General features: G+C 36.7%; 2 protein-coding genes across 7 annotated transcripts in view; one reads left to right on the top strand and one right to left on the bottom strand.

The window, feature by feature from the left end:
• Positions 1 to 640: 640 nt before the first annotated feature.
• LOC308694662 (protein phosphatase 1 regulatory subunit 3E) lies at positions 641 to 5,030 on the top strand (the record flags this gene model as incomplete). The annotated part of the gene is made up of 1 exon (XM_081372313.1): positions 641 to 5,030. One exon carries the CDS (start codon positions 641 to 643, stop codon positions 1,559 to 1,561), a length of 921 nt encoding a protein of 306 aa, XP_081228439.1. The 3' UTR covers positions 1,562 to 5,030.
• Positions 5,031 to 14,915: 9,885 nt separating this feature from the next.
• Positions 14,916 to 26,781, bottom strand: part of LOC308694517 (uncharacterized protein) — a 55,407-nt gene continuing 43,541 nt past the window's right edge. For all 6 annotated transcript variants that reach the window (XM_081372092.1, XM_081372091.1, XM_081372089.1 and 3 more), the window contains 6 exons: positions 26,435 to 26,551; positions 26,181 to 26,333; positions 23,557 to 23,654; positions 23,362 to 23,475; positions 16,298 to 16,415; positions 14,916 to 15,955 (listed from right to left, as the gene is read on the bottom strand). In XM_081372092.1, the coding sequence (XP_081228218.1) occupies positions 15,794 to 15,955; positions 16,298 to 16,415; positions 23,362 to 23,475; positions 23,557 to 23,654; positions 26,181 to 26,333; positions 26,435 to 26,551 (762 nt within the window). In that variant the 3' untranslated portion in view covers positions 14,916 to 15,793. The remainder of the gene's footprint in view (positions 15,956 to 16,297; positions 16,416 to 23,361; positions 23,476 to 23,556; positions 23,655 to 26,180; positions 26,334 to 26,434; positions 26,552 to 26,781) is intronic.

The raw sequence follows: 26,781 nt of genomic DNA, 5'->3' as shown, positions 1-26,781 counted from the left end.
ATTTTATTGTTGTAAAAAAAAAATTCGCATGCCTCTTTTAGCTTTACTGAATGAATACCGGAGAGCAGATATACAGGCTCATAAATGAAAAGGTTTCCCAAGCGTTTTTAAAAACCAAAGTCTATTTTACTCAGAAGTGCTACTGCTGCGTTGTATCTACTGTGAGACGTGATCGAACGCACGGACCCCTCAACAACACGCAGTTGCTGAGGGGGTGTGTCAGACAGTCAGGGAATTCAACTATGGTGACGATGGGGCTCATGAATATTAATTAGAAAAAAAACGAGCCCTTCTTCGCTTAGTACAATTGGCTGAAAGGTCAGCGTTGGTAATGAGTGCTAGTCAGCTGGCGAATTAACAAAGCTTTTTTGGCTTATGAATATTAGGTAGGCTACGTTTCTTGACCTCACGATTGACGAAGGTTAACATGAAACGTCATTTGACCTACTTAATATTCATAACCTAAGCTTTGCCATAGTAGGCTTCAGCCGGCAGCAGGCAGCAGCAGCAGCATCCACCAAGATTGGTTCAGGTATCCGCAGTGCCATCAACGGTCGGAGCTTCCACTCTTTCAGTAGCCTATAATGCAGAAGGACACTTAACATCAGACCTCAACTGAAACATTTTCAAAGACTATTTTATGGAAACCGATGCTGTGGTAATGCTGCCTCCCAAGAACTGCATCCCCAGAAACTACAGTTGTATGGCTGGGCTGTTCGGAAGCTTGGCACCATCAGAGCAAACTCTGGAGGACGGAGAAGAAGATATGGAGGGAGAGGAGGATATGAATGGAGACTGTGAACCATTAGAAATCAGCGTTGTGAATAAAAAGCCGAGAGGAAGAGAGTCCTTCCTGAAGCCCCCACTAAGCCCGACGCTGCGCCGCAGGTGCAAGTCTCTCCCCACACCGGCTGAAAGAGCCAAATTAGAGATCGCAAGAAACCGGAGCCCGAGCTGTCAAAAAAAGGTACGATTCGCTGACGCTCTGGGACTGGACCTGATTTCTATCAAACACTTCGATGACACGGATATGCCTGAGGTTCCAGACCGCATTATTGACAAATTCAAAAAAGCCAGAGCTCTCCACTTGAATAATTTCGACAAGTCCAACACATCAAGCCAGTCCGTGTTTATGGAGCTGCTCTTCACCAATCCAGGATCCCTGCCGGACTTCCTGGACAGAGTTCTTGCAGCGAATGTTTTACTGGAGTCTGTTCAGGCTGATGAGTTCAGCATCTCGGGGATCGTGCGAGTTCTTAATTTGGCTTTCGAGAAAAATGTCTATGTGAGGTACACATTAAATAACTGGACGACATTTGTGGATATTCTGGCGTATTACGTCCCCCGTTCTTGTGACGGACACACGGACAAGTTTAGCTTCAAAATCATCACCCCGTCCTTTATGGAGTTTGGGGGAACACTGCAGTTTGCCATCAGGTACTGTGTCGGAGGAGGTGAATTTTGGGACAACAACAATGGAAGTAATTACAGAGTAAGACGCCACAGGTTTAAAATTTCGCCTCCGAGGGAATGGGAAAACGGTTGGATCCATTTTATTTAGTTGCCTACGCGATTCAGCCGTTCTGCCATGACGATGCTTGGCTCGAGAATATTAATTAGGCTATGTGACGAGCCTTCCATTGGCGAATTGGCAAAGTAATAATCACGAGCCAAGCCTTCACCATAGTAATCTCTCCAGCAGTATAACGTTACATTGAGGTTGACCTTCCGTGAAAAACGTATACGTAGCATACCACATATTCGTTATCTGAACACCATTGTTTTTTATTTGTCTGTGCTTTTTTTGTCGTAAACTGAACACCATTGTTTGTTGTTGGTCTGTGCTTTTTGTCGTGGTTTAATTGATGTCAGGTTACGTTAGAGAAAGGGAAATTCAATTTATATCAGTATAGCCGCAACCGTAAATTTAGGTAGGGCAGATTCTGGGTTTTAGCGCCAGTGTATGATAAAAAATAATAATAATTGTAAGCTATAGCCTATATTGTAATCGCTGAACAGACGCAGTACATTAGTTGCGTTCTTCTGCCTGAGGGGGCGCTCTATTAAGTGCACACGACACACGCATAGAACGCTATTTTAGTATTTATTGCCTCCGAATGTTGTAACATATTACAAGTTGTGGAGGAATTCCATGTGGACAATAAAGCCATGTCTATTCGTTCTCAAGCATAAAACAAACACAACTAGGCTATTCACACGTCTTTTCTTTAATGTAATATACTCTAGCCTACATATGAAGAACAGGCAAGCCAACTAGTTACTGACCTGATGCAGACCAGACTAATATACACATAGCTGACTGATATTGTCTCGGTCTGGAGCGAGGTTTACGTAAGCTAATGTGAAAATAAGCAGGGCAGGAAATGCCTCAATGGCTTTCAATTAGAGCGCGCTGTAGTTCCATTTTTCAACACAGATTTACGTTGGGTAAATTGTGGGGCGCTGTAGAGCTGGGGAAGACTCGGGCACCCTCTGGCTCGCTTAGTATCAACTTGTTTATAAATAATTAATCAATTAGGCAAAATTATTCAAATTAATACAGTTTAATATATCCTGCTCACATTACGACATAAAACAGTCTTGAAAATTAGAAAAATATCTAAAAAAAAATCTGAACAATTTTACGATTCAGTTTATATAGAGGTCTATATTTACCCCTTCCCTTACAGACGAGCCACGGCTGGTCAGATAGCTAACTAAGTGACGAATGTAACATTAGGCATATTTCCATCAGTGTAAAACTCATTGTTGAGCATGTTTGTTTGTACATGGATGGTCATAGAGACAAAACCCCGGTCTGCATTCCTTAAAAAGAGCAGGACCATTTAAATGAACCCAGTTTGCATTTAGCTTCAATGCATGTAATAGGATATTATGTAATAATTACATAATCCCCAGTGCCTCTGTTACTCTTCAGTTCAAGTGAAATCATGTTGCTTCAGCATCACTGTGCTTGTTTCACATTACACTGCAACTAAGGGTAAAGGTTAGGCTACATCTGAGGAAAATTCTGACATAATAAATCAAACCCTTTAGATGATAGAGACAAGTAAGTTTACAAAGCCAAGTGACTTGCTGTAGAAACCATGTGCAGCAGTTAACCTAAACACACAATTTTTCATCCTTAGAAAATAAACAGGCTATTAATTTTGTATCTTACTATTAAAGTCAGCATGGAACTATCTCTGAAAGGGATAGTCCACCCAAAAATAAAAATTCTCTCAACATTTACTCACCCTCATGCTACCCCAGATGTTTATCTTTCTTTAGATGAACACAAATATTTTTTTCCAAATATCTCTGAGTGTTTGAGTGTCCGAATGTTGACGCTTCAAAAAGAACACACAGATATCGGGATGGTAATCCATATGACTCCAGTGGATGAATCTTATGAAGCAAACCAATAGGTGTAAGAAAAATACTTATAGTTTATAAACCATCACTTCCAGCGTACCGCCATACGAACATGAACAAAAACTGTATTTTTATTTATTTATTTATTTTTGGCATGGACTATCCCTTTTAAAGCACATTATTGGTCTTATTGTGAAAGATTCATCCTTGCATTATTATTATTATTTGTTGTTGTTGTTGTATTTGACATTGTTATCTTGTTATCTAATCAGCTTGGTCTTCCTGTGATATGATTTATTCTCTTTTTAATCAGATCATTACATTTCTTGAACATATTGAAGAAATATTTTTTTGGAACAAAACCAAATGAGTATAGGTATTTTCAGGGATAATTAACATTTATAAAGCCCAGTGTCAGCTTTCATGCTGAAACACTAGAAAGTGTTTAATATACCTCACATTGTCTTGGCTGAGCCAAGCGTTATTTTTTAGTTACTTAACATGGGTATAGGATCAGTAAAGTATTTCAAGCCATGCCTGTGATTTGGTTTAGATTTCAATTTCAATAGATTTCAATGGTGAAAGCACATTAAAACAGTTATATCAAAGAATGTTCCTATTACCTGTAGGTTTAGGCTTGTGAACTACTGCCACTGAAGCTGAGATATAAGACAGGGCAGATTCAGTGACTTCCTGATCCTCTTGTACTCTGTTACCGTGGGTTGAACATAGAAAATGATGTCACCGAAACACCATATTTCATTAGTGCCCTATTTAAACATTTTGAGCCATGAGTCAAAATTGAAGCACTTTTCTTTAAGATTTTTTCTTCAGCAGCACTTTTGAGAAGTTTATCACTGAATGACAAATGATTGTATCGCTGAACCTTTTGCAAAGTATGAATAGAGCATCTACCCGAGAAGTTATACAGTGTATTCAGAAAGGATTCAGAAACCTTATTTTTTCACATTTTGTCATGTTGCCGACTTATACTAAAATAAATCATCTCAAAAATGATCCAGAGAAATGGGATGCACCTGAACTAAATTTCAAGTGTCATAGCAAAGGGTTTGAATACATGTCAATGTGATATTTCAGCTTTTATCTTTTTTATCTTGATCTGAATACTTTCTGAATGCAGATGTATATGCATATTGAGTGAAAGACTTGCACAAATGGACATCCTGTTTTGTTTAACATCCAAACATCCATTCTTTGTAATGTTTTCTTTATTACTGCCTGGATTTATTCTTCTTCGGTCATTCTTCTTTAGTCACTCTTTCAAAGTAGGGATTTGTGACAGTTTGGAGGCAAATCGAAGGAATAAGCTTTCTATTTTAAGTTCTTGTTGTACTGTTGTATTGTTTAAAGGTAACTTGATCCTTGTGGAAGAAAAACCTGAAATGAACTTTTCACAAATTACATTCTGTTTGTTTTAACCTATGCAATACCTGTCTTAAATGTTTCGGTTTTGCTATTGTATCACTGTGTCATGTTGTTAATCATTGTTTCACTTTTGAATAGTAATACTGTGTCTTCTGCTTGCATGTACAACAATTGCAAGATATCAAAAATCACTGTAATACCTCATTGTTTCAGGTTGATGGGGGAAACTCACACACTTCAATTCTCTGTGTTTGCTAATAAAGTGGTGTTTTGGTAAAGTGTGGTCATTTGAAGTCATGTAAACCCCTACTCAGAACTTAGTTAACATCACTTTCAAAATGTTCACAGCATCATTCACTTGGACAGCCAGGGTTCTGTCTTCTAATTTTTTTCTTAAGATAAAATAATAAATTACAATTTAAATTTGTAGTGTTTTGGCAATCTTTTTCATGCTCTAATGCTCTAGGGCTGGGCCATATGGCCAAACAGGTGAACATTTCACAAATCTAAGGTTTTTGAAGTCTTTTTTCCTTAACAAAATAAATATCTTAATAGAAAAATCCATTTCTTAGTTTCTGCATGTTCTAACGGGTGATATTGTTTCAAATCATGAAAGAGGTTTGTATTGCCTCACTTTGATGGCACTTATCTTTGGCACAGTTTGCAGTGCACTCAGCAAATATTAATATTACATGTTTTGTCTCTTAAGATAGAAATGCACATTCGACAGTAGCTTGGGCTGACAGTAGCAGTAGCTTGAGTTGGGATGCAGAGATATGGGCTGAATTGAACAAAAACAGTAGGCCTATCTGTAAAAAATGTAATATCCTCATTTTTATAGGGTAAAATTGAAATATTATGACAGTTTGAGTTAGGACTCGGCTTTTATTAAAATTACCATTGGTCATACATAGCTTGTTCATTGTAGCGGCCAAAGCCGTTTCAAACAACTGGTGTTCATGCATAGCCATCCTGCAATGTTTACTAATGACTTCGACGTCACAGCGCTGTCATCATCTGTTTAGCTCGCCTCTGGCCCGCCTATATCAGATAACCCGATGTGATTAGCGTCGAGTAATGATGCTCATTAAATATGCCCTTGTATCCGAGCTGCACCCATAGACAGTAAAAGAAATGGACACAGCGACCCCTTTGGATTCAACGGAGAAAAGTGAAGTCAATTAGAAGCTCTCACTTCCTGATGGTCGAGCGTATTGCGCAGACTCAAACTGAGCTTGACGACGTAGATGTGACGTGAGCAACCCGTCTGTCTTCTAGTAGCTGTGCCAAGAGAAATCTGAATCATTCCCTTCCGAAACTTGCAGAGACAGAGAGTGTGAGTTGGAGGTGTCCCATGAGCTAGGAGCAGGGGCAACCTTTGCTAAGTATTCTGATAAATTATTTTGTCATTTTGCCTCCACGTCCTCCCGATTGCCCGCGAGCTTCTCCTCCTGTCTATAGAGCTGGTAAGTCCCGCCCCTTCCGCTAACCCCACTGGACCTCTAGGTTGAAAAATCGTCAATGCAAGTGAATGTGAGAAAATAATTATATTCTGGTCCCGTTTGAATTTTGCCATGAATGTGAACATATGTTGTCTGTGAATTTTTAATATCATTTTTCGTGTGAAGAATGCTACAATTTAGCGGGTAGAAGTTTGGAACTCTTCGCTGCTTTCAGACGGGAATCTGAAGAAAGAACAGCCCATTTGGTTTGAATGGTGACATTTGGGTACAAAACACACAGACATCTCGATCTGTCTCCATAGATTATCGCAGCATTAGCACCGTGATTTGATAAGTGGAGGGAAAATGTGTTATGGGGTGACGTCACACAGGCGACATGTAGTCTTTCTCGTTATGTCTTTTCCACAACTGCTAGCCAAAGAATCATACCATATACTGTCAAACTCGTTACATGAAAAATTATATAAAAAATTCACAGACAACATATGTTCACATTCATGGCACAATTCAAACGGGACCAGAAAATACTTATTATCTCACATTCACTTGCATTGACGATTTTTCAACCTAGAGGTCCACTTGGGGTTTTACGGATGGGCGGGACTTACCAGCTCTATACAGTAATTTCTCTGCTGTGTGACAGAGAGTCGCGTGGTTATGACGCAATCGTTAGCCTATTTTTACAAAAACGGCTTCTATGGGGCCATAACGTAAGATACAAGGTAATGGAGCCTTTTATACATTGTCGTGTTTCTTTAGAAATAAATAATGGACAAATGGAGTCTTTAAACGCCTGATGTAAAGTTATTCGCTGTCAAAGTGACGCCAAAATGAATGGGAGTCAATGGCATGCTAACAGCAGGTGATGGTCTGCTAATCAATGGCGGTGCCCGGGGAAGCTTCAGTTTCCGGCTGATGGATTACCCCCTTGGCTGCACCAGAGTAAACTCGCTGAGCAAATTCAACTTGTGCTCTCCTGAGAACTCTTGATTTCCAGGGTACAAAAACGGATAAATGACTTCAAATCCATTTTGCACATGTGGGCGGTCATGAGACGCCCTTTTCAGCCGATTGGTCAAGCAAATCTGAGCCGGTGACGTCATCAATAGTTCCCCAGGTCTGTTCAACAAAATGAATTATTATATCAATATAAAATTTTAGTACATATTTAAATAAAATACTTCTATTAGTAATTATTTTATATTATTTGATTAAAAAAGGTTTATCAAATATAAATCAAGTAACGAAGGTCATAGACAATACAGAAAAACAAACATTAAGCTACACTTGAAATTATGAATTTGTACATGTATAAATATAATTTATGAATGAGTGTACATGTTTGTTAAATAATGAAATCTATACATACAGAAAGAAATGCTTATGTAATATTATATATTTATTAAATATACAAACACATTCATTAAACTTAAATAATGAGAACAGTCAAAGGCAAAATTCCTTTCAGGATAAATCTCTGTCCAAATAGGTCCTAGCTTAATTTAATTATAAATATTGTAGCTAATGTATTTAAAGGTTTTTCATAAAAAAAAAAAAAAAATTGAAGTGTTCAATACAGTTGTTTCAACTGGTTTTTAGTTTTAGAATGTTTGAGCAGTGTGTATGATTGTCAACAACCTGGCCTTATTTAAACATGAACTGTTGACGAATGCGAGTGAGCAGCAGATACAGAGCGCTTTAATTCGCGATCAACCTGGTTTTATTGTAGTCCTATAAGGTGAATTAAAAAAGGCATTCTTTTTCTTTGAAGCAATAAAGGCTAAATAATGTTATAGTTTTTTTTTTATTATTGGTGCGGATATGACACGCAGCGAAATATAATATAGCCTATTATAAATATAATATATAAATTATGAATTTTTACGTGTACTATAATAATTTATGAATGAGTGTACATGTTTGTTAAATAATTAAATACATACAGAAAGAAATGCCTATGTAATTATATTGTATTTATTAAATATATATTATTTATATTAAATATACAACATTTAAACTTAAATAATGAAAGTCCTGTCTAAAAGAAGAAAAAACTTTGTCTCACCAATTACCTTTATTTAAAATCAAATGTTGCTATCATTTAAGTTCAGTTTTACATTTGTAGTACTACTTTACTACATTCTTGTCTTTGTTTAATGAATCAGCTGTAACCTTTGAAACAGGGGCACGTTCAAGTTCAAAACGGTGCGCAACGTTTTGCTACGATTTCCGGGTTGAACGTCATGTTTCCTGGTGGAAACGGCGTGTACCGGTGTGCAACGGGGTTTGAGATACGTTTTCTCTTGTTTGGTGGGTGTGTCAGAACTGCAGTCCAATCAGCAGCAACATGTATATAAAGCACGCGGTTTTAAAGTGAACTCGCACAATGGGTTCAAGGAAAGTAATTTACAAATGTGTTCGATGCAGCTCGGTTATACGCAACAACTGAGGATTCTAGAAGACATGTTTGTAGTAAGTTTTATTGTAAAAATATAGGATATCAACATAATGATGTAGTTGTTTATATTTTTAGCTTCATTGCAAGTGTATGACATTTGGTATAGAAATAAACAATGGTAATTAAGTTATTTTCCTAAAAATGAGAAGAAAATACAGGGTATTAAAACAGTATGAACTACAAATAAAGTCAGTATGTGAGGCTTAATAGATGTGTTTAGTCTGAATTAGGTAAGATGTGTGCATACATTTCAGTTCCAGCAAACCCTTCACTCGATTGGGATGTTCTCTTTTGTTCTGGGCGGCAAGTGCAGTAACTGTAACATCGGGCATATTTTGTAGTATTAAAGGCACAATATGTAACTTTTTTGCTTTAAAAATAGCAAAAATCACTATATCTATGTTATATATATTTTTTAGTTGTGTACTTACATTATCCCGACTGTTTCCAACAACTTTCAAACCAGGAGAAATTTGTAATTTAATTCGAGAAACGTCCCGTTTCTTTATTTCCGTTTTGTCGCCGCCAATGGCGTCATATCCGCGTTGTCCCTGGTTTCCGCTCGTCCATGGCAACCAGAGCTATGAACCAGAGCCGTCTGATAGTAACCAAAGCGACTGACACGGACAACTTTGTAGTTCGCAATGTCTATTTGCACACTGTTGTTGTTTCGTTTAAACATTATGGACCATGGCAAGCAGACTTTGGATAAAAAAAGGAGAACTAAACCGAGAATCAATATCAGCGCGGTGTTTTCGAGATGCTGAGAGCTCCCATAGACATTATATAAACGAGAGCTCCACGTCCGAGATTTTGATCGCTTCTACATTTACTTTATTAAACAGGTGAGCACATTTACATAAAACTAATCAATGTTCAACAATGATAAAATGTCAGAATATGATCTGTATGTTATTCTAATGTTGATCTAGTTTACTGCTAGTCTCATACAGACAGACTAACACATACATTTAAACACATTCAAATGCAGTTTAGTGTGCTAGTGTAATGTTAGACCAAGTGAAACAGCGCTGCGTTACCTCACAAGTTTAATTTGTCTAATAAACTGACCTGTGAGTAGTAATTCTGCACTTGAGTGTAGTTCGGTAGAATGAAATGTCCATATTCCTTTTATATCCGTGGGACTCGCGTCGCGTTTGGAGCTGATAGCTGTCTCTTAGCAATCCCGAACTGCTTCATATCACAGTCATGATAAAAGCATCGATGTATTCAGTCATCCATAAACATTTTTAGATCGGTCGGCTTGACGTTGACAACAAGATCCATAATTCTTAGCAAATGTTGCGTCATCAATCTACGCCTTTGTTATTGTAAATAGGTTAGCGACCCCTATTGGCGAAAAACGCCATACTGTATGTTTAAACACATATTTATACCGACTTCATCAGGCTCCGAAAATTCTTCACAAAGAACACAAAGAATGGCCTTCTCAGCTGCCATAGTTGCAACTCTTGCGTCATCAGAACAGTATGTTCAACACACCACCATTTCTGTTTAAAAAAACTGCTACAGTTAATGTTGTCACATTTTCCTGGTTAAATAAACATTACATAAAAAAGAGAGACCAAATGCAATTCTATTTTGTATTTTTACACTATGTAATATACTGTTTATTAAAACCAAGTATAAATCACATCAAGTTAATTAATTAATTATTTATTAAAATAACAGTAAAAAAATTGTTTGCAATAAAACGTACAAAAATTACAACAAATAATAGAAAAAATGGTTATCACAGTTAAAACACGGTAACCACAAATTAACCATGGTTTTGCTACACTCACCATAGTTTAACAAAGTTATTTGTAGTAAAACCGTGGTTATAAAAATGATAATCAATTCGCAAAAAAAACAAAACAAAAAAAAACATGGCTACTACTTTTACTATAGTAAAACCATGGGTGGTTGACCAAGGGTTGTCAGACCTTGATCAATATGCATGTTATTAAATGTGTCCTGTGAGTGCACATAAGCTGCTTTATGCCAACAGATAAAACATATTATGATATTTTATATGAAAGGCTAAAACATTTATAAGATTATTTATTGTTCTTACCCTATGTATAATTTTTTGGGGAACCCACTTTAATTTTTGTAGCTATTACAAAAATTCTAATTCATGTAACTGATTTTACATTTTAAAGCACAACATTTTGTTGTTGTTGTTGTTTTTTAAGATATGTTTTGTTGTCCAATACTTCACTTGCATCACTTGGTAGGCTACAAAGTGCTAAGAAAATGTTTTCATGGAAACCGTCTTGGATTACAAATGTAACCTTGGTTCCTTGAGAAAGGTAACGAGACACTGAATCCAACGTGCAACAGTGAGATATAAAAAGGGAGCCTAGAGAACATGTCATCCACTTCTTCATCTGAAGGGACCATGCAAGCAGCCCAGAAGCATGGCAATGAGACGCAGTGTCTCATTCTCATTCCCCTTCTCAGGGAACCAAGGTTACATTTGTAACCCGACACATTCCCTTTCGAACGGGAACATGCACTGCATCCTAGGACGCTAATAGGGAACAAACGCCCACGCCGCTGAGGAGAATGCATGCCAGACTGGCTGACTAAGCACAAGAAAATGAACTCAAATGGCCTGAAAAGCCAGAGTTAAATTCCATAAAGGTTCATACCAGTATTCCACTGTTGATGACATTACTTACTACAGCCACTGCCCAAGCTACATGCCTCAATGAGGAAGTACAATCTTACCATTCACCTCGCAAGGTCAAACGGAAGGACTTGACTCAGGGCAAACTTGCAATCATTATCCTAGGAAAGATTCCTTTAAGAAAATATGACAAGGGGCAAAAAAGGGATCCTGGCCTATCAATTTCAGGAGGACCTAAACGTCGACCCCTAGAACCACCAGGGAGAGGCTAACTTTGTTCTATCTTAACCCTGTCAGGCTACAACCTGTCTGCTTAACAGGATTTCCACACTTCGCCTCTATCATTATTGCATTATGGCAGTAACCACAACACATCGTATTCCAGAGACAGGCGTCTTGGGAAGCAAGACTTCACATAACGACCCTCCAAGTGAGGGGAGTGACGCTGCTCATCCCAAAAGGGATGCTCATCCCATAAAAATAGCTCTGGGGAAGCTAAGATCTCTGCCATAGTGACCCTCAATAAAGGTAGTACCTACCAAGCTCTACCAAAGCAAGTCTATCGGGAGGCTCACAAGAATCTTTCAGCCTGATACTACATTGCATATAAAGAGGCCACAGGAAGGCCTATCGTTATCCAGCGAGCGGAGCAGGGGAACTCTTGGGGTGCGAAGAACTCTGTAAACCGACCCTCTCAAACGAGCGGAGTACTAAAGAAGCTCGACCACAAGGACAGCTCTGACATAGCTAGAAGAGTGGAGAACTCTATATAGATACCCTCTCGACCAAGGGGAGTACTGGCCAATCTGAATGACTCTTAAGATAGAGGAGATCTGATCTATCCATACAGATAATGCCACTTAAGAGACTCACGGGTAAAAATACATAAGCTCTGGGGAGCAAGGGACTCTAGAGACCCTAGAGGCAGTTAACTTAGGAGGCTATTAGAGCCTACAACTCCAAGTATTGCCTAAGCACAGCACAGTAACTAAAAACTACTCTTGGGCAATCTAGGCTGAGGAGGCTCTAAATTGAGCCTGCACCTTCAGTTATTGTGCGTGCGGAGCTCTAGATGGCGGGAGCCTCAGCAGAACGACTCTCCAAAAAGAGAGGAGGCTCATAATTAAAATTATCACAAGACAATACTGTAACTAGGAAGTTGTCAGGAAATATAGGCTCTAAGGAGCTCCGGGGAACGGAGGCAACAAAAAATACTCTAAAAAGTGAAGCAGCCAAACAGTGCTCCACCTGAAGGCTAGCTAGATAGAGGAGGCTCAAAAGAGAGCCTACAACTCAAAGCTACTTCTCCTCTTAAAAATAGCTGTTAATCCTATTAAACATAGCTACTAACGAAGCCATGGGGAAAAGAGATCTCAGCAAAATTACTCTCATCCCTGAGAGGAGACCTAACAACGCTCACACCTGTTTACATGAAGAGTGGAAGCCTCATAAAGAATGACTTTCAAACTGAGAGGAGGCCTACAACGCTAATTTAAAACCTATAAAACAACCTATAAAAAATGAGAGGGAAGATGTTATCTCCAGGACACTGATCGCTTCTAGACTTGAACAGACTTGACCTCTCTTTCTTTTTCCTCTGGTCACGCCTCCTGCGTGACCTGCTCCTTGGTGGAGGAGGGGCCCGAGCAGCAATGCTGGCCTTCTGGCCCTCTTTCTACCCGATGCTGGCCAGGTTCACCCACAGGTGCCTCTCCGTGGCCACCATCGCTGCCATCTATCTACCGATTGCGGCAGCAGTCTGTTTAGTGGCCCGGAGAGCCAGGTCTGTGGTGTGGCGTGCTTCAAACACAGGTCACGCTGAGGCGTTCCCCATTAGCGTCCTATAGGACACAGTAAGAGTTCCTATTCGAAAGGCAACTCATGTTTCCTTGTTTACCTTTTAATAAAATGTTTGGGCATATATTGGTTCTGTATCTTAGTTTTTAAAGGTTCCTATTTTATTGTAAAAACGTGTCAATGGGTTAACGTGTATCTGTGACATTAAAAATCGAATTATGTATCCACCTCTCATTGTGCGTGCATGTTATATGTCAATAAAAAATTTAAAGTACCTAAGTAATTGACATGACTTTCATGAGGTTTTTTTTTTTTTTAAATTATGTAAAACACTAATAGCCTCCTGGGACCCAAGAATAGACTTTTGTCCACTGTAGTGGACATTATATTTTAGTGAATTTCTCTGACATCATACATGTCACATGACACAACCTGGGTGTCCTGTAAAGAGCACATTCAGGACTTTTCAGAGATACCAAATGTTTGGAGGTTTCACCATGAAAACAACTTCTCCTTGGTCCTTGGTATAACTTTTTTTTTCTGGGTCCCAGGAGGATAGAGGTTATGTGACCAGCCAGGTAGATAAAAAAAACTATTAATAAATATAAAACTATTAATAAAAACAAACCATTATTAAAAAGGTTTTACACAGCACTTTCAAAGTATGGTTCTTTATGGAACCTTATAAAAAATTTTGTTGCTACTGTTACAAGTCAAAGAACCCTAATCTGAAATTCTAGTAGTGTAAAGTAGTCTTTAAAGTAGTCTTTGTTCTTGCCCAATCACAGAGAGGAGGGGCACCACCTTACCAACGATAATGCCTTTAGGAACATAAGATCAGATAAAGCAGAATTTAATATTGTACATCTATTTGCTTGGATCTAAAAATATATATGTATATTTAAAAAAAAATCCAATTTGTTCAGCATTTACACCCAGTAAAATCTACTTAACCTTACCAGTTACAGCTACAAGTCATTGCAGTTTTGCAAGTCACAATGATATGGACTGTTTCTTTGCAGTGGCAGGACCTGCAGATAAGCTTGTCGCATCACATACAAAAAGACTTTGGCCCGGTTTCACAGACAGGGCTTAGACTAAGCCAGGATTAGACCATAGATCAATTAGGACATTTAAGTAATTTTTATAAACATGCTTAGAAAAAAACATTACCGATGTGCATCTTAAAACTAAAAAGGCACTGATATATTTTTAAGATCAGTCAGTGCAAGTTTATTTCAGTGGAAACAGCTCAGACTTACATTTTAGTCTAGGACTAGTCTTAAGCCCTGTCTGTGAAACCAGGGGTTGAGGTTGTAATTGCTACTAAAGAAAGGGCTGCAGTCATTGCACTGTCATCAAATGTATTAGAACCGTACAAATGTTAATAAACAACAGTGGGAAGCACATGTCATGTGAAACAAATGGTACAGATGTGTATAGAGTATAAGTGACTGCCTCCCCAGATCCATCTGGATCTTGAATTGTTCCCACAGTCCTCAATAAGCATATCAATGATTTTTTTACACCAGATAGGAACTAGCATACTGGAATGATGAAGAGCATTGTCAGTAAGTAAAATGTATAGAGTTGCACAAATATTTGCAGCTGTACTGATATTAACAATTGGACTCTATCATTATATTAATGATATTAATAAAAAGGAAATATTTCACAGTTTAATTGAAGGCCACTAAATGTGTCTTAAATCTTTTAATAGCAAATTTAATAGCAAAAATCTTACTGCTTATGTGAAGGAAACAACAAAATGTGTGCATTTAAGAGTAAACCAGACAACATGGAAGGTCTCAGTAGTTTAATTCAACAAACATTCACTCTTTTTCCTCATATCACATTTATATATAGTATTGCACAACAGGGTAGTGTGACTGCAAAATAATATTACATATTGGCTCTACAGTTTTATACAAGTAAATTCCACATCTCCACAATCAACCCTCAAAAGAAACCATGCTTCAATTCCAGTGTTTCTGCATTGCAATAATCAGATTCATAGTAAAATATATATAAAGCTTCTCCAATAAAACAAAAACTCAATATTTGGCTCTACAAAAAAAAAAAAAAAAGGAAATCAGTTTTATACAAGTAAATTCCACATAAAACAATCAACCCTCAAAAGAAACCATGCTTCAATTCCAGTGTTTCTGCATTGCAATAATCAGATTCATAGTAAAATGTATGTAAAGCTTATCACAATGCTTGTCTCCTTACTTATAATGGCTGCTAAAAGTTAGGCACATTTAGCATACCAATAAAACATTAACTCAATATTCTCTCTGCACACATACAACATGAAATAACTTAGAATGGTAAAACACAATAGCTAAAGTAAATTTAAGATTTCAGTGCATAGCCATAACATCAGATAAACAGTCTTATGTCATTCTGAGTACCTGCCAATGTACATGAGGTCTCTCCATTATAAATGCTGGTGTTAAAGTCTATTTTGTAACCAGTATGACCAGTAAGTTTCAGTTCAAGGTTGAAGAAAAACACAGTTCACCATTCTGCTTTACACCATTTGAGTGAGCAACTAAATAGACATTCTTGCACTGTTTATTTTATGCATAACAGAAAGTGGAATTGTTTGGATTGTGGGACTTCTTTTACTCTGCTTACAACAATTTGTGCAGATGTGATTCTGATGACAATTGTTCTCTAAAGAGACCAACTGAGGCACACGAAAACCAGCACATGAAGCATAAGAAGGTAGCCAATGAATATGTAGCGTGACTTTCCCCTGGATGTCAGTAGTTTGGAACAGCAGAATATGCTCCTTCCTTTGAGCCACCGCTGGCACAGGTGAACCCCACTCTGCATCTAAAAAACACCAGATTGCATAACATTTAGGCACACTAGAAACTGATACTGAACATTACTACAGCAAGGGTAAGCAAACGTGTAGATTTATATTCAGGAAGTACAGTTGCAAAAAGTTAGTAAACCCTCTGGAATTACCTGGATTTCTGCAATGATTACTACTGATATGTAATCTGATCTTCATCTAAATCACAATTAAAGACAAACGCTTTCTGACTACTCAAATGATACACAACCAAGGAAAACCAAAGTGTGAACGTTGGCAGGGCAGACTGAAAAAAAGTTGATCACAAACATTTTTTTTTTATTGCATTTGTAGTTTTCATTGTTTGTATTCAGTACCTTGTGCAAGACCGTGTGCTGGCTTGGCCGAAGAATAAGATCTTTATAGTGTTGCTCCTCTGTTTCCAGCTGAATACTAAAGTCCCTTTGAGCATTCCATGATTGTTTTGACTCCATGCTGAAACAAACACAAAAAACAATGAATTTCAAATTGTGTATAAAACACTAGCACAGCAAACCTACCTATAAAATGTTTAGATACAACATAACATCTAAACATAATATAATTATTATTATATTATATTATATATAATGTAATGTAATGTAATGTAATGTAATGTAATGTAATGTAATATAATATAATATATACAGTACAGGTCAAAAGTTTGGAAACATTACTATTTTTAATGTTTTTGAAAGAAGTTTCTTCTGCTCATCAAGCCTGCATTTATTTAAACAAAAAAACAGAGAAAAAAAAAATGTAATATTGTGATATATTATTACAATTTAAAATAATTGGTTTTCAATTTATTATACTTTAAATTATCATTTATTTCTGTGATGCAAAGCTGAATTTTCAGGATCATTACTCCCGTCTATCACATGATCCTTTAGAAATCATTCTAATATGATGATTCATTATCAAAGTTGGAAACAGTTCTGCTGCTTAATATTTTTTCATAAACTGTGATATTTTTTAGGATACTTTGATGAATAATAATAAAAAAAAAAGTAAAAAAAAAAAAAAAAAAAAGCAATTTTTTTTAAAATAGAAATCTTTTGTAACAACAATATACACTACTGGTCAGTAATTTGGGGTCAGTAATTTTTTTCTTTCTTTTTTTGAAATAAATCAATACTTTTATTCAGCAAGGATGTGTTAAATTGATAAAAAGTGATAGTAAAGAAGATGATGCTGAAAATTCAGCTTTGCATCACAGGAATAAATTATTTTTTAAAGTACATTCAAATAGAGAACTATTATTTTAAGTTGTAATAACATTTCACAATATTACTGTTTTTTTGTTTTGTTTTTTTTTCTGTATTTTTGATCAAATAAATGCAGCCTTGATAAGCATTAGAGACTTCTTTCAAAAATATAAAAAAAGTAATGTTTCCAAACTTTTGACCTGTACTGTGTGTGTGTGTGTGTGTGTGTGTGTGTGTGTGTGTGTGTGTGTGTGTGTGTGTGTGTGTGTGTGTGTGTATATATATATATATATATATATATATATATATATATATATATATATATATATATATATATATATATATATATATATATATATATATATATATATATATATATATATATAAAAACATGTATAAATTCTATATTGCATTATATATAATGCTGCCTGAATCATAATCATACACTGTTCGTTCGTTGGCCAGAGGAGAACTGGCCCTCCGAGTGGGCCTGGGTTCTCCCAATGTTTTTTTTCTTTATTCTGTCACCTGGTGGAGTTTTGGTTCCTTGCCACTGTCGCCTTTGGCTTTTGGCTTGATTAGTTGGGGACATTTAATTTAATATTCAACAATATTATTGATCTGCCAGCACTGACACCATTATATGAGAACTGAACTGAGCTGGACGATGACATCACGGTTTTCTCCAGAGTGGCTAAATATATAAATGAACTAAATTAATAACTTTTTTACAACAAAAATGAAACATCACTGAGCTTACTTAAGTTGGACTGTGACGCTATTTTCTTCTGGAAACAAATTTTGTTGCATTTTTTTCCTGTTATCTCTGTAAAGCTGCTTTGAAACAATCTGGATTGTAAAAAAACGATATATAAATAAAGGTGACTTGACTTAAAGACAACTATGCAGATATTGATAACAGAGAGTACAATGGGGATAAAATAGAAGGCTATCTATTAAGTTAAGTAAGGGTTAATGCCCGATGAGGTGTCCATTGTCAGGTATTAATGGACGATGGCGAGGCGTGCGCATCAGACGGTTGCCTCAGCCGAAGTCCATTAATACCTGACAATGGACACCTCGAAGGGCATTAACCCGCTTATACCATGGTCACTTGCCAAATAACACATTTTTAAAATATTAGTTTATATTTTAATTAGTTTTACAATCGAAATCTAAAGTTTTTACAACCAATAACTTGGTTTCCCTGGTTACGCCTGACAGTTTATTTAGCAACCGGAGATATTTATAGTCTGTATAGATACTTTGACTGCCTGTTGCTATGATTACTCACAGCTGATGTAGCCAGCACATTTATTTATTAATTTCGAACGGTAAACAGTTTCACCAGAACTCCTTTACTAGGTGTCCTCTATCACTTTTTAATGGACACCCTGCAGCCAATCAGAATCGAGTATTCACCCAGACCATGGTATAAATGTATCTAATGAGTGAAATATTAAACAAAAAATAGTAACGCCTATATAGCTGTGGTGCGTGAGCTGATAAGCGAAAAACGCTAGTGGATTGAGCGCATCCCTTTTTCACAGACATCAGTGGAAAGTATGTAGTTCGGACGGATATGTAAATGGAAAAGAAAGTAAACAGAGTGAGAGAGAGACAGAGAGAGCAATTCTGTTGCATGCTCTTGATTGCTGATCGTTCACTCAGCACACATGCATTATTTGGATTAAAACTAAATCATATATGTTAGTAAAACATGAACTGTTACGTGATTTATGTATAACGAGTGGTTCTCTACATTATTACATGACGTTTACAGGTCAAGAAGTTTCAAGAACGCAAACATCTGAAGTGCGCACCCTGAAAGCTGCAACGCGCAAACGTCCGTCTTGGCAAGTATCCTGGTAAATATAGTCGGTTATATCTTAATGAACGTAAACAAAGAAAACGCATGTACAGTAGGCCAGGCTATATTGGTCCCGTGGATTCTTATAAAGATATCTATACATAATTTATACAGTGATGAATATGCAGTAGTATTTCACATTTGATTACTTTATTCAAATTATGTACCTGCAAACTACTGTTAGACCTACCTGAAAAACTGCTGTTTATTTCATTTGTAGCTTTTCTTTGTTCTATTCTATTTATTTGTTCTATTAGTAATTTGATTATTTGTTCTTATTTTATTACTGACTACTTGTCTTTAATAATGTTTTAAATTTACATTATGTAGGCTAGTATTTTTTTTTGCTGTTGTATCAAAAATTGGACTAGAGAATTGTGATATTTCACTCACTGTTATCAAACCATTTAAACCACTGACCCACATTCACACTTTTTTTCTCTTCATTCATTATATTCATTCTCCAAACATAGGTTTCAATAAACAACTGCATGAAGATTGCTAGAATACATCAGCAAGAAAAAAAATAAATAATAATTGTGCAAAAAAGGAAAAATTAAATAATTGAAATAACACTGCCAAACAGTTATTCACCAGATACATTAAAGAGACCCATATAATGTGTCTCCCCACCAAGTCATCCCTCAATAAATGTCAAGTATCTGCCTCACCTTTCCTATAAACCTCATTTTTTTCCAGAAGTAATCTGTATACCATTCCTTCATATGCCCAAACTTTGCCCAATTCTGTAACCCATTCTTGGAAAGATGGCGAACCTGGTGACCGCCAACTTCTCATAATAACTTGTCTCCCAATCATAATACTTATTTGAATCCATTCAGTTGTCTCTACATCAGGGCTTAGAAAAGATGGGTCTCCAAGGACATAAAAACCTGGACAGAATGGAAAGCAACATTCTGACATCTTTTGAATATAGTTATTAACCTTACACCAAAATTCTTGTATTTGTATGGATCAGGCCTCAGTCCTCCCTCTCACATCGCCAGCCTTCAGGCTGAGCCTAAAAAACCCTGCTCGGGGTCCAATAAAAACGATTCAATATTTTAAACTGGATAAGTCGTAATCCCAAATTGACATTTACTTTATAATTTCTGCATATTCTGGTCCAGTCTTCATCACTAATTGAGACATCTGAATCCTTGCTCCAGACTCTTTTAAGAGCAGAATGGAAACTATAACCTACTTTATCCATTAGCAATCTATACTGATGCCTCATGTCCTCTACCTCTAGTAAATAGTTCATTCTTGGAAGACAGTTCATTTTGCGAACATTCACCTTACCCCAAAGACAAACACAGCACAGTCCTCTAGGGCTTTGAAACAAACAACTTAAAATTAGACTTCCTTTGTTGATCCCCAAGGGGAAATTAAGGTGTTACAGTGGCAACAGAAAAGATAGACAATACAGTCAATCAATAATCTCAATATCTATCAATTAACTAAACAACAGTATGTCATCTGCATGAATTTGTGAACTGTTCCCCCTACAGAAACCCTAGGAAAGTCTGCACTTGCTGTTACAGCTGCTGCAAGTGGTTCTAAAGCCAAGCAAAACAACAGAAGGGATAATGGAGAACCTTGCCAGGTCCCTCTTGCCAACGTAATTTAAGAGATCTGCCCATTGGTTTGATCCGCAGCTTGGGGTCGCATGTACAGTAACTTAATCCATTAAAAAAAAAAAACACTCCCAAAGCCAAAGGTTTTTAATGTCTCAAATAAATAACCCCATTCCAGTCAAAAGCTTTTTCCACGTCCAGTGAAATTGCTGCCACTGGTGAGTTCAAATCAGCCATTGCCCACATTATATTATCAAGTCTCCTAATATTATCCGCCCCAGTTCTCCCCATGTATAAAACCCACCTGATACCCATGAACTAAGGAAGTAATTACACTGCCGACTCCAGCCTGTTTGCCAGGATTTTAGATCTTACATCCACGGTTATCAAACAGATCGGACAATAGCTCTTACACTCAGTTGGATCTTTATCCTTTTTAAAGATAAGTGTAATTAACGCCTGTGACTGGGTCGGCGGCAACTCACCTTACTCCATTGCCTCATTATACATGATAAGCAGTAATGGAGACACTTCAGCAGTAGGCTATAGCACTTAAAAATTCAGCAGTAAAGCCATCTGTCCCCGGAGACATAGAGGAGGGCAGGGACCTGATAACCTCCACAATTTCATTCATTGTAATAGGGGAATCAAGTTCCTGTCTCTGCCCTTCTGTCAACTTGGGTAAATTTAATGAATTAAAAAAAAATGATTTATATCTCAAACCTCTGCTTCACATGCAGGAAGATGTGTATAAATCCAAATAAAATGCTCTAAAAACTTCATTAATATCCTCTGGCATAATAACAATTCAGTAGACTGAATAGCAGGAATTAGCGCAGACATTTCTCTGTTTAATATAGTTTGCCAGAAGCTTGCCCGCTTTATTGCCAAACTCAAAATATTTTTGCCTCACCTTGAACTGTCCAAAATTCTGTCCACCTACTTATATAGTATATCATTATAACTATATTTCAATCGCATTATAAACTCAAACCATCATGTGTTGTCTTTTTCATCATCTCGAATTTCCTCTTTTTGATTTCTCTTTAATTAATCTCTTTAAATATTTTTTATTTTAAATATATGATGCATACTGAATAATATAACCCCTTAAAGGATTATTTCACTTCAGAACTAAAATGTCCTGATAATTTACTCACCCCCATGTCATCCAAAATATTCATGTCCTTCTGAAGTCGAAAAGAAATCTGGGTTTTTGAGGAAAACATTCCAGGATTTTTCTCCATATAGTGGACTTCAATACAACGGTTTGAAGGTCCAAATTGCAGTTTCAATGCAGCTTCAAAGAGGTTTACACAGGGTTCATACAGACATTGTAAAAGAAATTCCAGGACTTTTCAAGCACTACTTTTTTTGGTTTTCAAGGACCACAATCAGAGATCGCACTTATCAAACAATATCTTTAGGATTTTTAAAGGATTTATTAAACTCAAATTACAGATAACGTATCCAAAATATTAATTTTAATTTATATTTTGGATACGTTATATTTCAAAATATAACGTATCCATGTTGTTGAAGTAATTAATTCTCTCGTTTTATTAAAACAAGGGAGCTAATTATTACAACATGGTCATGCACGATTTCCTAAACTAGGTAGGCAAACAAATCATTATATAGTTAATTGTGTGTTCGCTTTAATTAAAATGAGGAAACAAATTATTAAAACATGGTGGCATTGGGTGGGAGTAATGAATTGTTAATTCGTTATGCAATCATCATGTCAGTGCAACTAAAAATAACCCATATAGGCATAGCCAACAGACAAATATTATTTATGGGCATGATAATCCAGATGTGTTTTGTGGAGATCTTTATGCATTTCATCTTGTTTCTATTTATTTTTTATGTGCCTGTTTTGCAACAGCAGTTATGTACATAACGAAAATCTAATATACTTTTTCAATTATTGCATTTTATAGGCAAGTCTGCTAAAGGGCAATGCCAAGTTTTTTTAATTGATAAAGTTAATTTAATGCATTTAAATTGATAAAAAGTACAGACTGTCACAGAATGTCATATCATAACTGCTATTTATAATCCTACTATTGATACATTATTTCAGGAAACCCAAAACAAACATAAATAAATTTGCCTACTACAGAAATGCAAAATGTAAAATGTTCTATTAAAGAAAAGATAGAAAATAAATATTTGTGTGTGCTGTAAAGTGGTTAGAAAAAATGAAATCGGAATCGGCTAAAATCGGTATTGGCAGGTCAAACTCAATGAAAAATCTGAAATCGGAATCGGCCAAGAAAATTGTAATCGGTGCATCTCTACTGTTCACTTATGACATTGCTGAGAGAATACTTGTCGAGACGGGTATTTTGACATAATTTTGTGTGTATGTGTCAAGAGCAAGTCAAATAAAAAAAGAGGAATCAATTCGGTGTTCGAGCGCTGTCTGAAATGCACCTCTCTGTGAGAGACATCACAGATAACGTGCGCGAGTCCCGAATTTCACATCTTCTTCTGCATTTAAAATCATTTGAATGTGTAAATTAGCAAGACAAAACATGTCCAAATGATAAACTTTCACTCTATGATGGTTAAACTTAGCAGTTAATCCGCAAATCACAAGCGTGCCGAACTGTGGGGCCTGGTGGTAAGAGTGTTACGTTGGCATTACACTCTTACTTCCACAAAGTAATCTGAAACAGTTTTGAGAATAACAAATTCCATGCACTATTAAAAAAATAATAATAATTGCTTTTCTCTTGTACCTCACAACTCTCTGTTCGGTCAACCGCATGGCTTCCTCTGCAGCCTCTCTCCTTGATCTCTCCTCTTCCAATCTAGAGTTTAACTGAGACAGATGAAACTCTGCCTCAGCTAGCCTGGACAAAACATTTAAAAGCGTATTACAAAAAAATCTAACAACATGAGTCATCTACAAACATTGTCTGTCTCAAACAAACCTCATCCTGAGGTCTCCGCTGTCTGATCCATCTGGGTTGAAATTTGCACGGATTGGTTCCTGAGGGGCTCCTGGTGGAACTTCTGCATAGACTGCACCCTGTTGAGAAATTAAAAGAAATTACACCTTTTAAAGACTTTAAAGACATTCTCATTTTATATCAAGGCCCTATAGTATATATTCCACTTACTGGTGTAGAACTGAACAGTTTTGAATTTTATAGTAAATACAAAGTTCTGGCATGAAACTCGCTCTCAGAAACCCTCCACCTTCCCCAGCTCCACCTGTATAGATCTGCTACAGGGGTTATTCCATGTTGGATTTATGTGCAGCCCCAGCATGTCTTACATGCTCACAGCAATGTCTGTGAATGTACTGGCAGTAGCAAGTAGGGCTGGTCCGAATACCATTTTTTGAGCTTCGAAGCTTCGGTAGTAATGAACATCGAATATTCGAAGCTTCGGAGAGAGGATGCTGAACATATTCTTCTCTCTAATAAAGGCAGGAAGTGTCACATTTGGTGCAATATAGATGGACACGCGAGACGCACACATTCAGAATATAAACTTTTAGTAAACTACAGAACAGGTCGAGCGAGAAGCGGCGCACCTCACGCGAGCAGGGCTTATATTCTCCGAAAACAGACACTGCACTAGTGATATAAAACGCACACAAAAAGGTCTGTTAACTTAAGCAATACTTTTAAGGTAGTCTAATATTTTTCTGACTAACAAATTACTGACACAGTAAAGGGTAGATTTAAATAAAGAAAAACGAAATTTAAATAAAGAAAAACAAAATTTAAATAAAGAAAAAACGAAATTTAAATAAAGAAAAAACAAAATTTAAATAAAGAAAAACGAAATTTAAATAAAGAAAAAGGAAATTCAAATAAAGAAAAACGAAATTAAGTTAAATTAAAAACGAGATTAATTTAGATTGATACTGGGAAAGAGGCTAATACATTTTGTTTCTATTATTCTATTTTCCACAATGTCAAAGCAACGCAGCTTAACCCAAAACACAAGCTCAGGCATGCACTTCGGTCCACACACACTCCGCTGTTCTGCGCTCTAGCCGGAGAACAATCCCGTTGCTGGAACACTTAGGCGTCGGTTCTATTTCTAGCATGCACGCGTTTCACACAGGCAGACGCGTGTGAGACGCCTGAGACGCGTGTTTCACACAGGCAGTGTGCAAACTCCAACCTGTTAACATGGGAGCCGGAATAAAAACGGACATGCCACGCAGCCAGTGTGTCGCTGGCCTTATTCAAGCGCGAATGAGAACCATTTCGCGGGGGATCCTAGGTGTGCAAAATAAAAAAAATAAAAATATTCGAATGTCAAATTTTCAAATCGAATACCAACCCACCGAACGATTATTCTAATATTCTAATATTCGGGTCCAGCCCTAGTAACAAGACCAATTACATTAACATTAGGGGCTTTCGCACCGGAGGAACCATTCCATAGTTCCTAGAACTATTGGCAAAAGTACCCGGATGTCTGCGCATTCGCAACACAGGAACTAGGAACTATTTAAGTTCTAGGAACTCTTTTGGAGGAACTAATTTAGCTCCTACTTCAGAGTAGGGTCTTAACCAACACAATAGGAACTATCAGTGACGTTGGTGTTCACTGATTGGCTGAACGCACGCAAAACACCAGCACCCACCATTTTTAAAAAAAGTTATGAAAATACACAGATTATAGCCTATATGTTTACTCCAGAACCACTCACGTTTGAACCATCTGTCCAAATATCAGCTAACTAACATTAACATTGTACACATTGTGTTGCCAAAAGGCATAACTGTGCAGGAAATACTTGTACACGGACCCTTCTAACTTGCCATAAAACAAACAAAAAAATATTTAAAAAATTAAATAGCATACTTATGAACTATCAGCTAGTGCTACAATTTCCAATGACCTCACATTAAAGATAAAATAGTGTATGGTAACTACCAGTGACACTGTAAGGATTTGTTCATTCATTTTATCTCAGGCAGAGCAGGTACTATGAGAATATGTATAGAAAGTGTAACTACTTTAAGCCGGTATAAAACAAATGTTGCGATAGTGTTTTCTTCCATCTTGAGATATAACAAGAAACAAGCGCTCAGCCATCCTTAGAATTTTGTTTAATTAAAGTTATCATGAGCATTGTAATGTTTGAAGTGGATGTCATAACATATGTCAGTAGACTTGAAAGATTTCAAAGCGCGCGGTTCTTTAATAAATCCGTAAGATCCTACCTTCATGCTGGGGAAACGGCTTTTCGACAACAAAGAAAAATGTAGGACGGGACCTGATTTTGGCCATCAAGAATTGATGTTAACACGTTATCAGACAAAAGAAGAGATGTCGTTGCAAGAGGGAGGGAACGTTATTTTGATTAAAGATTATGAAGGCAAATTAATAAAAAAATTATGTGCGCAGATAAATAATTTATGATAAATCCAAATAATAATTGTTAATTTTGATTTCATGGTCATTTTAAGCTTGTCTGTGATTGAAGAAGAATATATTTTATAATATATGTAAAACAAAACATTGTTCTTTGTAGCTGATATTTTACAGTATTTTAGATCAACATTTACAGAAAGACACATTTAGTCACCTGTGTGGGTGAATACTGGTTTTGAAATTGTGTCTCCAGCCAATAGCAGCGATTCTGGAGCTCACTAACAGTCTGCTGTGTGTCTCTGAGCATCTTGGAAACGGTGCTCAATTGGGTCGACACCTCTTCCTTTTCCTCAATTGCCTGTTGCAACTAGTACACATACATGCACAGATGTTAGGAAAACAATTCATGGCAATAAATATAAGACATTATTTTGTTTTTCAGAGGTACTGTAAAATGTGGATGCATACCTTGATCTTGAGTTGTTGGAGTCCAGATTCTCTTTGCTGGATCTCTAGCTGATAGTGATGCAGATTGCTATGCAACTGTTCTGGAGACACATCTTTACCCTGCAAAGTCATGGACTCCTGCAGATACACAGAAAAATGTAAACTTATGTTTCTGAGTATTCTGAAAAACAAGTGTCATGAAATACTAAAACAAGTTTTCAAAGATACTACCTGAAATGTGTATCAATGTTTTTTGAGTGCTATGACCAAATTAGCCAGAGCCTCCCTGAAAAAATGTTGCTGCATCACAAAAACCTAAACTATGCCCTAAAAAATATGTACTCTTTTTGTGGAGGAAAAGTACGTTC

This window comes from Scardinius erythrophthalmus, assembly GCF_964197995.2.
Source record: "Scardinius erythrophthalmus genome assembly, chromosome: 8".
Taxonomy (NCBI): Eukaryota; Metazoa; Chordata; class Actinopteri; order Cypriniformes; family Leuciscidae; genus Scardinius; species Scardinius erythrophthalmus.
The sequence above is the reverse complement of the archived record's forward strand: the minus strand, read 5'-3'. Positions and strand labels throughout refer to the sequence as shown.